A 13,279-nucleotide genomic window follows, 5' to 3' on the forward strand; every position below is an offset into this window, starting at 1 on the left:
CGTTGATCACCGTCAGAGCATAAAACACCCAACGGTGCGTGAATCGTCGGCCCACCACTTCGTCTAGTGATTTGTAGCTCGTCGACGCTTAAACTTTCGTCGCTCAACAAACCAGCGTTTGGCTGTTGCTCAGAGCGTTTCAGTCTAACGCGTCTCCTCCGGAACGCAATCACCCTCCAGGGCGTGAATCGCTCAATCTTTACAATGGTCACCTGCTCGGCAGTTTCGCCATCCTCCTGAAGACCATAAAGCGCTGACACTTCCTTCAGCTCGTGAATCACATGACCATTTCATGTACCACCTAATCGTTCGGTTACATGTGAATCGCCGATGCTTCATTCTGCTACACTAGAATTGCCGAGAACGCGAGAATCGCCTGCTCTTTCACTTTAAATCATTCATTCATTCTTTCACTACCCCAGGAATTGCCTGGTCTTTCACTTTAAATCATTCATTCATTCTTTCACTACCCCAGGAATTGCCTGCTCTTTCACCACCCTGGGAATCGCCTGCTCGTCAGCGATCGTCTTACCAACAGCGTTCACCTCAGCGACCACTCGTGTCCCATAGGCCTTCACCGTCTCAGGAATCACTCATCCATCACTTAACGAACCATCCTTTGGCTGTTGCTCAGAGCGTTCCCTAACCATCGCGTCACTTTCTTTCGCTACATGTTTGCCCACTTGTTCGTGATTCACTTCAACGTGAATCATCTCTCATCAGTCAGCCTTCACTCTCGGCTACGAGTGAGTCGCCTACTCGAGGATCGTTGACATGCCGACCTGCCTCTCGTGCAGCGGCAATGATTGATCCCACGTTATCGTGGTATTGCTCTTCAACTCGGGGACACTCCTCCATATCGATCATCAAGTGATTGGTCTTTATATTGGCAATCACCATCGCGTCTTGAGCAGGAGGTTTTCTGATGCTCTCCAACGCGTCAGGGCCTGTCACATCCTCGTGCAAAGACAGTCACCAATGGCTGCCACCAAAGGCGGTGTTTGTGGCTGGTAGGAAGGTTGGGTGGTTAACGATCGTTCATTGTCATATCAGGAAGGCTTTGGAGACCTTCCTTCTGTATGGCCCCCACCATTGATTTTGTGGCTCACCAGATAGTAACACTGTGGGCTAACACCAGTCAGAAATGTTCAGCAATTCATGAATTGCCTCCTCGAGAGTTGTCAATTTACCTCCCTGCCTCTCGCTTGGCGGTAGTGATCGACCCCGTGTTTTTCGTGGTATTGCTTGTTGACTCATTAGCGTCGGCTTCAGACGTCAACCCTTTGTAGGTTGTCGACGTTGTTTCGGAAAGCTCGTCTACTGCCCTGCCAGCTGCTCCTGCGACTGCGACTTTTCCATCATCCACTGCCGAGGTCTGTTCTCCTTCCCCTGACGAACATCCTTTGGGGAGAGAGCAAAGTCTGAGGCACGTCTCTCCGATGAGTGTTTCCCTTTCCAGTAAAGGGTCTCACATAGAGTGTCCTCTTCATTGGCCTGCTGTTGATCAGTCTGCTGATCTCACGCTCATACATTGTCGGTCATCGGCACCTCTCCGCCTCCTCAGTCTTCTTCTTTGGAAGAAACTGTCCATCCTGTCTCCTCTGGTTACCGACCTTTGCTTCCGTCTCCGATTTTGTCTCAACATTCTCCATCACACCATGCTTTTGGCAGAAGGAATGTGGTGGCCGAGAGATTTCACCAGCAGGTCGCTAGGCTCCAAAAGTCCATGTAGGGGTTCTTCCTCTTCGAGCCAAGGGATGTCGAGCAGGCTGCAGAGAGGTGGAGGAAGTCCAACACGGATTCCCTCTTTCTTAGGGCCCTAACAGCTCAACTCTACAGACCTCTAGCCCCCCCCCCTCCAAAGACCAGCCTTACTAAACCATCAACTATTAAAACGGTAACGGTTTCGAAAACGAAGGTGTCTTAGATGCCCTTTCCTGTCAAGGACGGGAAAGGCAACAAGTCCAATTGTGGAGGAAAACATCAGAGAGGTGGCGGTAAAAACCATAATCGCTAGGAGAGGTCATCTCCCTGCTTGTCCAGCAGTAGGGGGATGTCTAGAAAGTTGCTGGACCAGGTGGATGCAGCTCGGTGCCGAACTTTGTATGATCTCTTGATTCGTTCAGAAATTATGGCATCCCGTTTTTTCATCTCTCCATTCACTGACCAAGAATCCAGTGGTTGTGAACTCCATTGCGATGTGATCAGCAAAGGGGCAGGCCCTCTGGGCCCTAAGCCCAAACCATGTTGGGGAAGGGCTTTCTCCAGGAGGTCCTCGACAGTTCCCCAGGCTTCTTCAGTTGACTCTTTCTCGTGAAAAAGCATCTAGAGGCTGGAAACCAGTCTCTGATCTCTCAGCTCCAAACAAGTTTGCCAAACAGGCTTCGTTCATTATGGAGACGGCAGATACGATCATTGTGGCGATAAGTCCACAGGACTTCATATGCACACTGGACGTGTACTTCCAGATCCCAATCCATCTGTCTTGAAGGAAGTATCTGAGATTCAACATCGTCAACAAGACATACCAGTTCAAGTTGCTGTGTTTCACCCTTTCCACAACAGCTCAGGTCTTCACAAGAGTGTTTTCCCTGGTGTCATCTTGGATCTTGGGCTCACAGGTTTGACATCTGTCTCCTTTGTTACCTGGACGACTGGCTAATCCTAGCAGACTTTGTGGCAACCTTTCTTTAGCACCAAGGCAAACTTCTGAGACTTTGCCAAGATCTGGGGATCATGGTAATCTTGGGAAGTCTTCCCTGCTTCCCACTCAAAGACTGGTATACCTGGGCATGGTATAAGACACCAAACAACACAGAGCCTTCCCATCAGACGAAAAGAGCTCCCAGCCCAGAAGGGGCTATGTCTCCTCGGACATCTATCATCCTTGGCCCATCTAGTTTCCATTGGTCGCCTCATGATCCGATCTCTCTTGTGGCGTCTGAAGTCCAATTGGAATCAGGCCTTTGATTCCCTGGACACTCTGATTCCCATGGGATCAGAGGAATAGATGTTCCTCATCTCTCCTGATTTGATGCTGTTCTCGGACGCATCAAAAGAGGGGTGGGGGTCCCACGTGCTGTACCATACGGACTCAAACCTTTGGTCAGAGTCCGAATAGTACCTTCACATAAATCTACTAGAGATGAAGGCTGTTTTTTCTGGCCCTTCAAAAGTTCCACCAGTTCCAGGCAGTTCGCACAGTGGTGGTGATGAGTGACACCACCACGGTAGTGGCTTACATCAAGGAGCAAGGAGGTCCTTTTTTGCAGCTCCTAGCCCATCTAACAGTAGAGATGCTGAGATGGGCAGAAGTCCACTTGGTGTTACTATCAGCTTGCTCCATTCCAGGCAAGAGAAATGTGCTTGCTAACAATCTGAGCAGAGCATCGCAGATGGTGTGTTACGAATGGTCCGTAGATCACCTGTTTACAATGGCCCTGAACTTTAGGCTCCCGTAGGACTGCTCCCCAGTCCTAGATCCCAAGGCTTTGGCAAAATGCATTCCAATAAAGGTGGGACATCAATTGACGTATTCGCATTCCCTCCATTTTGTCTGATGAGAAGAGTACTCAACAAGACCAGAACATCGGTCAATCTTTTAGTGACCCTCATAGCTCTGCTATGGTATCACGCGAAATGGTCCGCACCTGCTGCTCCTGACAGAGCCCCTAAGAGAACTTCCTCCATGCCGCAATCTCTCAGACAACCATATGTCAACATTTCCACAAGGCAGTAGCTTCGCTATGCCTTCACACCTGGAGAGTATCTAGCATCTCTCTCAGAGAGGTTATTTGCAATAAGTTGCAAAGGAAATATCTAGATAGCTGTGAAAGTTATCAGCTTCATTCTACCAGGCGAAGTGGAACCTCTTCTGTGGTTGGTGCTGCGGAAGGGGTCTCAATCCATTCAATACCACTATTCCAGCAATAGTGGAATTTCTCATGATGTATTAAAGGCGAAAATGCCTCTTTGGTTTCAGCTGGTAAAGGCTATCGCTTAACCTTGAGTCTTGCCTTTAAACTGAACTTCCCTCCTCATACGAAGTTGTGAACTTATGTATCCCCAGTCAGAAGTGAGACCTCCCCCATGGCAGGTGGTTTGAGTTCTTTGGTCCCTAGAAGGATCCCAGTACAAACCATTACGATAGGCAACAGTTAGCCTTCTAACCTGGAAGACCGTGTTCATGCTTGTTTTAGCCTCAGCCAAACGAATTAGTGAACTTCATGGTCTTTTGTTTGACGTCGCCCATTCAAGAGGATGGATAGAGGTAAACTTCAGCTTCATCTCTGAGCTTGTTACCAAGACTCAGAATTCAGGGTTGCGGATCCTAGATTTGACTCTTTCCGCATAACTAGTCTCTGCTCTGTAGCTGTCGACCCAATCATCTGTTAATATGCCCAGTAAGATGCTTGAGGTGCTTCCTCAAGAGATCAGCAGAAGCTTGGCCCAGAGTGCTCACTGATTGTCAGCACGGGCAGAAACAAGAGGAGTATCACAGTAAACACAATCTCCGCATGGATTCGCAGGGTCATTGACCTTGCTCTGAACCCCAATCCTCCTCCAGCAGGTCGTCCCAGAGCCCACGATGTCGGGCGTAGCTACGTCTCTGGCCTTCAAGAAGAACTACTCTGTGACACAGGTATTGCAAGTGGGCACGTGGAAAAAACCTTCACTGTCCACTACCTGCAAGGAGTTACACACAGGAACCTCGATACTTTTTCTATTGGTCCTGTGTTGGATGCACAACAGCGAGTTTAGTACCTCAAGTTCATTGTTGGACAAGTAGCAGCAGGTTGATGGCATTGGTTACCCGGGTTTTAGTCTGAGTGAATGAAAGGGAAAGTCTGGCTCGTTCCTTTTCTTCATCCTCCCCTCTCTTGGGGAAATCAGCACCCTGGTTCCTCTGCACAAGCTGACCTCAAACCTCTGCAGGTAAACCATTGCTCCCTTGTGTATCTTAGTATTGTCCCAATATTGTTGCGTCCCCATACCCTAGCGAGGTGGTATTAGAAATGTCTCGGTCTCCTCGGTTATTCCCTGCAAGTCTCAGAATAACTTTTACCTTGACAGTCACATTGCTAGTGTCTCATCACACACACCTTGCATAGGCCACAGACCATGCTTAGCAGATTTAGCAGGGTGTTAGGGTCTCCTTATTGTCGCACTAATCTCTGCACAATAGTGAGTACACCAGGTAAGCCCAAAAAGCCAGATTGGCAGGGACATCCACCCTCCTAATGGGTGACTCGCCCCTATAAATAGCGTTGGTATGTATTTCAGTTACGAAACAAATGACAAATTTGGAGGTAATTTGTATTTTTCCTAATGATACGAACCTTAGCTATTTATACATACTTGCCCACCAACCTTGTCCCCCTTGAAGTCCTACCTCCAAGCAAAGTGAGCTCAGTCACAGGTGTTTGAGTGGAAGGGATAGGAAGCTACCCCCCCTGCTAACTACCAGGATGGGTAGTTAACCCTCGCTAAATTTTAATGGGAGTATCACTGTAGCCAATTATTCCTCAGAAAGCTGTCTATAGGTAGTTTCCATCAAGACGACATGGCTTGAGCCCATAAATTATGATGTAGTTAAACGAGAAGACCTATAGTTTCTCGTTTCTAGACTCGTACAAGGCTTGCCTGAGCAGTTTTCATCACTCACGGGAAATTTGGAATACTATATATTGTATTTAAGTTCATTAAACTGAATAACTAAGTGGAAGGGGTCCCAAGGACCCAAACAAAATAGGGTACATGAGATCTTTGATCAAATAAGAGTTTTATTTTGAAAGGTTGTCATAAGCAATTGTGCGAGAAGTCCTAATGCAACCTCCAGTATACATGAATTATCTAGATAATTTATTTCTATAGATATCTGATCATTGCAGTAAATACTGTACTTGGATATATCTAAATGATATTTGCGGAAATTCAAAATCTCTATCTGGCAATTGTAAAAAAGAGAAAGGTTAGAAGAAGAAAAACTCCAATTAATATGACATAAACTCTCAATTCTGTTCCTTTTTGGGTACTGTACTGTAATATTGCAAACTAGATTCTTTGACATCTAATGATGGTTCTGCACAAGTTTTCATTTTTTTAAAGAAAAAATACTGCCTATAGAAATAGATATATTTTTCATGAACTCATAGAATTAATTATTTCAATATTTATCCGTTGCTTCTCCCCTCCTTCTGATTGTTTGTCAAGAGGTTCATCAAGTTCAAATACTGCTTCTAATAATACACTAGTGGGGCATACAAATGGTTGTTAATAATAATAATATTATTATTATTATTATTATTACTTGGTAAGCTACAACCCTAGTTGGAAAAGTAGGATGCTATAAGCTCAGGGTCCCCAACAGAGAAAATAGCCTAGTGAGGAAAGGAAAAAAGGAAAAATAAAATTAAGAACACAAACAACTTTAAAAAGTAAATATTTCCTATATAAACTTTAAAAACTATCAAAATAAGAAGAGAAATTACATTGAATAGTGTTCCCAAGTGTACCCTCAAGCAAGAGAGCTCTAGCCCAAGACAGCGGTAGACCGTGGTACAGAGGCTATGGCGTTATCCAAGACTAGAGAATAATGGTTTGATCTTGGAGTGTCCTTCTCCTAGAAGAGCTGCTTACCATAGCCAAAGTCTCTCATCTACCCTTGCCAAGTGGAGGGTGGCCTCTGAACAATTACGGTGCAGTAGTTAACCCCTTGGGGGAAGAAGAATTGTTTAGTAATCTCAGTGTTGTCAGGTGTATGAGGACAGAGGAAAATCTGTAAAGAATAGGGCAGACTATTTGGTGTATGTGTAGGCATAGGGAAAGTGAACCATAACCAGAGAGAAGAATCCAATATTATTATTATTATTGCTAGGTGAATTGCAAGCCTAGTTGGAAAAGCTGGATGTTATAAGCTCAGGGGCTCTTAACATACTACTACTACTACAACAACAAACTAAGCTATAACCATAGTTGGAAAAGTTGGATTCTCGAAGCGCAAGGGCTCCAACAAATATAACTCAGTGATAACAGGAAAATAAAAAACTATTATTATCATAATTATTATTACTAGTTAAGCTTTAACCCTAGTTGGAAAAGCAGGATGATATAAGCCTAAGGGCTCCAACAGGGAAATTAGCCCAATGAGAAAAGGAAATAAGGAAACAGATAGAATAGTGTGTCTGAGTGTACCCTCAAGGTAGAGAACTCTAATCCAAGACAGTGTAAGACTGTATTACCAAGGGTAAGGCTGTACCCAAAACTAGGGACCATTGATTACATTTTTGGAGTGTCCTAGAAGAACTACCAACCATTACTAGAAAGTCTCTTTTACCCTTAACAAGTGCAAAGTAGTCACAGAATAATTACAGTACACTAGTTAACACCTTGATTGAAGAGTAGTTTTTACGTTAGCTTAGTGTTGTCAAGTGTATGGAGAAAGAGACGAATGTATAAATAATAGACCAGACTATTTGGTGTTTATGTAGGCAAAAGATAAATGAGCTGTAACCAGATAGGTATCCAATGTAGTAATATCTGGTCAGTCAAAGGACCCAATTCCACACTAGTGGTAGTGTTCTTTAATGTTGGAGGTAAAAAAGTGGAGGCTTCAATAAGGAAACACAGTGAACTCCGGATAAGTATTGAAGTAGTAAATTTTATTCTTAAGATTCTGTTATCTATACATAAAATGTATACTTGTATATACAATACAGTAGGTCCTTGTGATACAACAGAGATCCATTCTTATGAAATTTTGTAACGAGTTTTGATGTAAGTTGGAATACTCCTAAATACTGTATCACTGTATATGCAAGCACTGACCGAAGTCACCCACGTATGCTAATTTAGTAATAAAGTCTGTACTGTAAGACATGAAATTACAATTTATTACATGGAAATTAAGACGGAAGATAACTTATGTCAGACAAATATTGAATGATGAAAGTTTATGTGTGTGTATGTATGTATTTAAGGAAATTATTGTGAAATTTACTTTACAGGCTCGGGGGGGAATGGCAAAGAAAGCCCCAATCACCTCCCGGTTATCCATGCCAGCACCAAATACTAAGCCTGCCCAGCCACCACCAACTGTCAATCCAAATCTCACAACTATAAAAACTGTTGATATTAATACCATCCAAGAAAACCAAAGCCCTAAGCCCCAACAACAAAATCAAGGACCTAAGCCGCAAAACCAAAATCAAGGTCCCAGACCCCAGCAACAGCAAGTCCAAAAGCCAAGCCAAGGTCCAGTTTCACAACAGCAGCAAGTTAAACCATCAAAGCCTCAGGATAAAGTTTCTAAAGTGCAGACAGAGAAACTTGAAGTCAATAACCAGGCTCCACAGAATCAAGGTCAAACTATAGAGCCTGTCCCTTGTAAGGTTGAAGAACAGAAGATTCAAGGGTCATCAGAACAATCTAGTCAGAATGATGAGGCAAAAGCCACTACTGCAGTTCCTAAGGTGAGTTTGATGAGAGGCATTGTATATTTTAAGAAGCTTTTACTTTAGTATTTTCCATACAAATCCAAACCATTAATTTCACAAATGCTCTAATTCATGGGCAGATATGTGCCATTATTTAGTCCTTGCACTATGTTGGTAATGTAATTAAGGGCTTAGTCAAGTGCAGCTGCAATTTACTGAACTGGAACCCTATTTTTCTCTTACTGATCATATTTGTCATTCATTATGATATGTGAATTTGTGATCCCTTTTTTCTGATCATATGTAAAATATATCTTGTGAATAATGCTGTATAATCATTGGGGTATAAGGTATGTTTAATTACCCATAGCTGTAAAATATTACCAAATTTATTGAAATCATATAAACAAGTGTGATTAATTACCACTTTTGTAATTTCTTGATATGCTCAAGTTTAAAGTGAACAAATTTTAAATAGGACAGGCCATTAAGATTTTTTTTTCTTTGCACCTTGTGTTTAAAACAACATGAAGCCAAAGATTGTTGGAGTTTTTTTTTTTTTTTTTGGGGGGGGGTGGGTTTAGTGTACCATTTATATTGTGTAGATCATTATCATGTGTTATTCTTATTCTATCAACATTTGGAATAAAGTGTTTTTTGTTTGTTGTGAAGTGAGCCCAGCTGCAATTTGAATAGATATATGCCTTATGGATTGCCAAATTCTAAACCACACAAAGTTTTGTATGTTTGTTACAGTGATGTGAGAGAGAGGGATCTCTTCTTTGTTTAATATAAAGCATCAGTCATATTTTGGGACAATTAAATGTCAACATGAAATTAGAAAATAATTGAGTTTTGCTTTGAAAAGTTTTTTATTCGTGAATATTTTTTTTAGTAACTAGGCTAGTCACTTCTTTGGGTCAGTAAACAGGTTCAAGATGCTTGCTGCAGTGTCAGCCATTTCATTGTAATGGAATTTGATCCTACGCAAATACAAACTTTTGAGTCCTTGATATGGTTTACTCCTATGTCGATTTACTATGACCAGAAAGAAAGAAAAGGTACATATATAATATGTTACTAGGTAACTTCGCAGCTGGACAGTATTACGTGGTTCTGCAAAGTAAGCTTTTTTTAAATATTAAACTTAGCCGGTGAATATATATATATAGCTTACGTCTCCGACGGTCGACAGATTCCAAAAACTCGCGAGCGATCGCCATGATGGTTGCTGGGTGTGACCACCAGCGCCGACTATCGGCCAGATACCACATATATTTCTCCAGGAATTCAGTTCTTCCCTGTCGGTGGTAATGACAGCATTGGTTCCGCTCGTGCTTAACCTCAAGTTTCTACTGATTGGTGAAGTACTTGTTCATGGTTTTATTGCTTTTGCTGTGTTGGTTATCTTCGATAAAACTCTTGAATTACTTTTTTGATTATTGTTGCTGAACTTGGCTTTCTTTTTGGACTTTCTTTGAAATTTTCACAATGGCTGACCCTTCTCCTGTCTATCGTAAATGTGCGAAAGACTGTAATAAACGTCTTCCTAAAGCTTCCATCGATCCTCATTCTATTTGTGTTAATTGCCGAGGTAAATCTTGTCAATTAGGGGATCGATGTGAGGAATGTATTGTTTTGTCTGAATTCGAGTGGTTGGAGTATGATAAATATACTCGGAAACAACCTAATCCTCCTCCTGTAGTGGTAGTTTCAGAACCCCCTATTGGCACTAATGAACCTTCTATGCGTGATATGTTAATGGCCATTCAAGCGTTGGGTGAGAAGGTCGAATCGTTGGCCTCGGACAGGAATCAACTTATGTCCGACATTAAGATTTTAAAGGGTCAAAGTGATAAAGTGAAAAGTGCAACAAATGTGTTTAGTGTTTTGCCGGAGGATTCGTCTGCTCATGCTTGTCGCTTGCCTAGTCCGAGACCTCTTTCAGGCTCCCCTACCCCAGGGAGAAGGAATGTCGTAGGACCTAAGGGACGAAAAGGTGTTAACCAACGAACAGACGTTCCCTCAAAGGTATCAGACGTTGCTCTTCAAGCACGTCCTTACCATAAGACAGGAGAGACGAAGTTCTCCTCGTCTTCCGATGATTCGTCTCTTAAAAAACCTTGGCATAAGGTTTCGAGACCGTTGAAGCGCAAGTCAGTCCCTTCAGGACAGGTCCAACGTCCTGGCTGTAGTCATTGGGACAGCCCCGACCGTATTCGGTCATCGGAGGATTACTCTCCTGTTAAGCGCAAACGTGACGTTGAGTTCGAGGGTCCCGTTCAGTGCGATGACGTGCATGCACAGACGTTACCGACGTCACGATCTGTTTCGAGTTCTGTTGACCCTAAGTTAAGCGTCTTACAAGATATGCAGTTAAAACTTTCCTCCTTAATGGAAGTTTACGATCATGTTCCTGTGCGTAAGGAACCTTTGCTTGCGGTTCGTCACGGTACCGGCAAGCGTGATTCAGGTCTTCAACCTCCTAAGCGAGATTTGTCTCATCGCTCTGACGTTATCCCTAATGTCAGCTTTTCGGTTAAACGTGATTCAGATCGTGTTTCACGTCAGTCACGAGACTTTGAACTTCAGTTTCCGCAGTCACAACGTGACGTTGAGCTGCAGTCGCCGCAGCCCCGACGTGACGTTCATCGGCCGAATCCGTTGTCCCGACGTGACGTCGACCGTCAGTCGCCACAGTCTCGTTTTGACATTCAACATCAGTCTCCTCTGTCCCTTCGTGGCGTAAACCGTCAGTCTTTGCAGTCTCGACGTGACGTCGTCCCCTCGACTTTTTCTGCGGCTCATTTGCAAGTTGATGTAGCCTGTCAGGCTTTGCCGCCTCGTCATTCTGAGTTTTCTCCGTGTCGCAAGACTTTACTTTTGTCAGATGATGTTCCTTCTGATGAAGAAGTTGATGATCCCCTTTCAGCTAATGTTCCTTTGGGGATTCAATCAGAAGGGGAGGAGCCTAGGGTTGTCCAGCAATCCCTTGACTTTATAAAGATTATGAATATCTTTAGGGATGTTTTTCCCGATCATTTTGTTACTGCGGCTCCACGTTCGCCGCCGTCTGAATTTACTTTAAGCATGACTTCATCGACTCTGTCGTTTACGAAGTTGGTTCTCTCTCGCTCTTCTAAGAGAGCCATGCGTTTGTTGGGAGACTGGTTAGTAACCAGAAGTAGTTTAGGAAAGTCTTCCTTTGCCTTTCCCCCTTTTAAATTGGCCACTCGTGCGAGCGTCTGGTATGACACAGGAGAAGTTCTCGGCTTGGGAGTTCCTGCCTCTGCCCAGGGAGACTTCTCAAGCCTTGTAGACTCTCCTCGTCGTCTAGCCATGAGACGCTCGAAGATTTTCTGGTCTTCCACAGAGCTGGATCATCTCTTTAAAGGAATTTTCCGTGCCTTCGAGGTTTTTAATTTTTTGGATTGGTCCCTGGGAGCCTTAAATAAGAAGGTCTCTTCATCGGACAATTATGTTACTATTCAAATAATGTCTTGCATGGACAAGGCCATAAGGGATGGCTCTAATGAACTGGCGGCTACGTTGACAGCAGGAGTTCTTAAGAAAAGAGAAGCCCTGTGTTCTTTTCTTTCTGTAGGGTTTACTCCCTGTCAGAAGTCAGAACTTCTTTTTGCTCCCTTATCGTCTACTCTGTTCCCTCAACATCTTATTAAAGATATCGCGGCATCTCTTTCTTTAAAGGACACGCACGATTTGGTGGCCAAGACTGCGCGCAAGGTTTTGCCTTCTTCTTCTCATGCTAACAAACCTAAGTTTGACGCGCCAGCAGCAAGGTTTATTCCGCCTTTTCGTGATAGAGCCCCAGTAGGGGAAATTCTCGTTCCGATAACAAACGAGGTAAGAAGAGAGGATCCAGATCCTCACGTGGCAGAGTCTGACTGCCCACGGCTTCAGACAGCGGTAGGGGCCAGATTGACGAACTTCTGGCAGGCCTGGGAGAATAGGGGTACAGACCGGGAGTCTCTTTTGTTGCTGAAGGATAGACCTCTCTCCCAGGTATTGAGAGGAGACAAAGAGACAGGCGTTGCATCATCAAGTTTCTCTGTTGTTGGAAAAGGGGGCGGTGGTGATAGTCTCGGACCTTCAATCCCCAGGTTTTTACAACCGTCTCTTCCTGGTTCCGAAGAACACAGGAGGTTGGAGGCCAATGCTAGATGTAAGTGCTCTCAACGTGTTTGTTGTAAAAACAAAATTCACGATCGAAACCACCAAATCTGTTTTAGCAGTGGTAAGAGAGGGCGACTGGATGGTCTCTCTCGACCTGCAGGATGCGTACAGTACTTCCACATTCCGATTCATCCGAACTCTCAACATTATCTGAGGTTTGTGTACAGGAAGGTGGTGTATCAATTCCGAGCACTGTGCTTCGGCCTCAGCCCTGCTCCTCTTGTTTTTACAAGGCTCATGCGAAATGTAGCGAAGTTTCTACATTTGTCAGGGATCAGAGCCTCCCTTTATTTGGACGACTGGTTACTCAGGGCATCGTCCCTTCATCGCTGTCTGGAGGACCTCAAATGGACTTTGGACCTGACCAAAGAGTTAGGTCTCCTAGTGAACGTGGAGAAGTCGCAACTGACTCCATCCCAGACTATTCTTTATTTGGGGATGGAGATACGGAGTCGAGTTTTTCGGGCTTTTCCGTCTACCACAAGGATGGAGCAAGCTCTGCTCAAAGCAGTTGCTCTGTGAGAGTTTGGATGAGCCTCCTGGGAACTCTTTCGTCGCTGGAGCAGTTTATCTCTCTGGGGAGACTCAACCTTCGCCCTCTCCAGTTTCACCTAAACCACCATTGGAACAAGGAGAAGGGCTTAGAGACG

General features: G+C 44.1%; 1 protein-coding gene across 1 annotated transcript in view; it reads left to right on the forward strand.

The window, feature by feature from the left end:
• The window catches only part of LOC137618160 (RNA-binding protein 33-like), a 329,225-nt gene that overhangs the window by 128,326 nt on the left and 187,620 nt on the right, over positions 1 to 13,279 (forward strand). Inside the window, exon 8 of the mRNA XM_068348206.1 lies at positions 8,007 to 8,471. Coding sequence (XP_068204307.1) covers positions 8,007 to 8,471 — 465 coding nt within the window. The remainder of the gene's footprint in view (positions 1 to 8,006; positions 8,472 to 13,279) is intronic.

The sequence above is a fragment of the Palaemon carinicauda genome, chromosome 24, assembly GCF_036898095.1.
Source record: "Palaemon carinicauda isolate YSFRI2023 chromosome 24, ASM3689809v2, whole genome shotgun sequence".
NCBI lineage: Eukaryota > Metazoa > Arthropoda > Malacostraca > Decapoda > Palaemonidae > Palaemon > Palaemon carinicauda.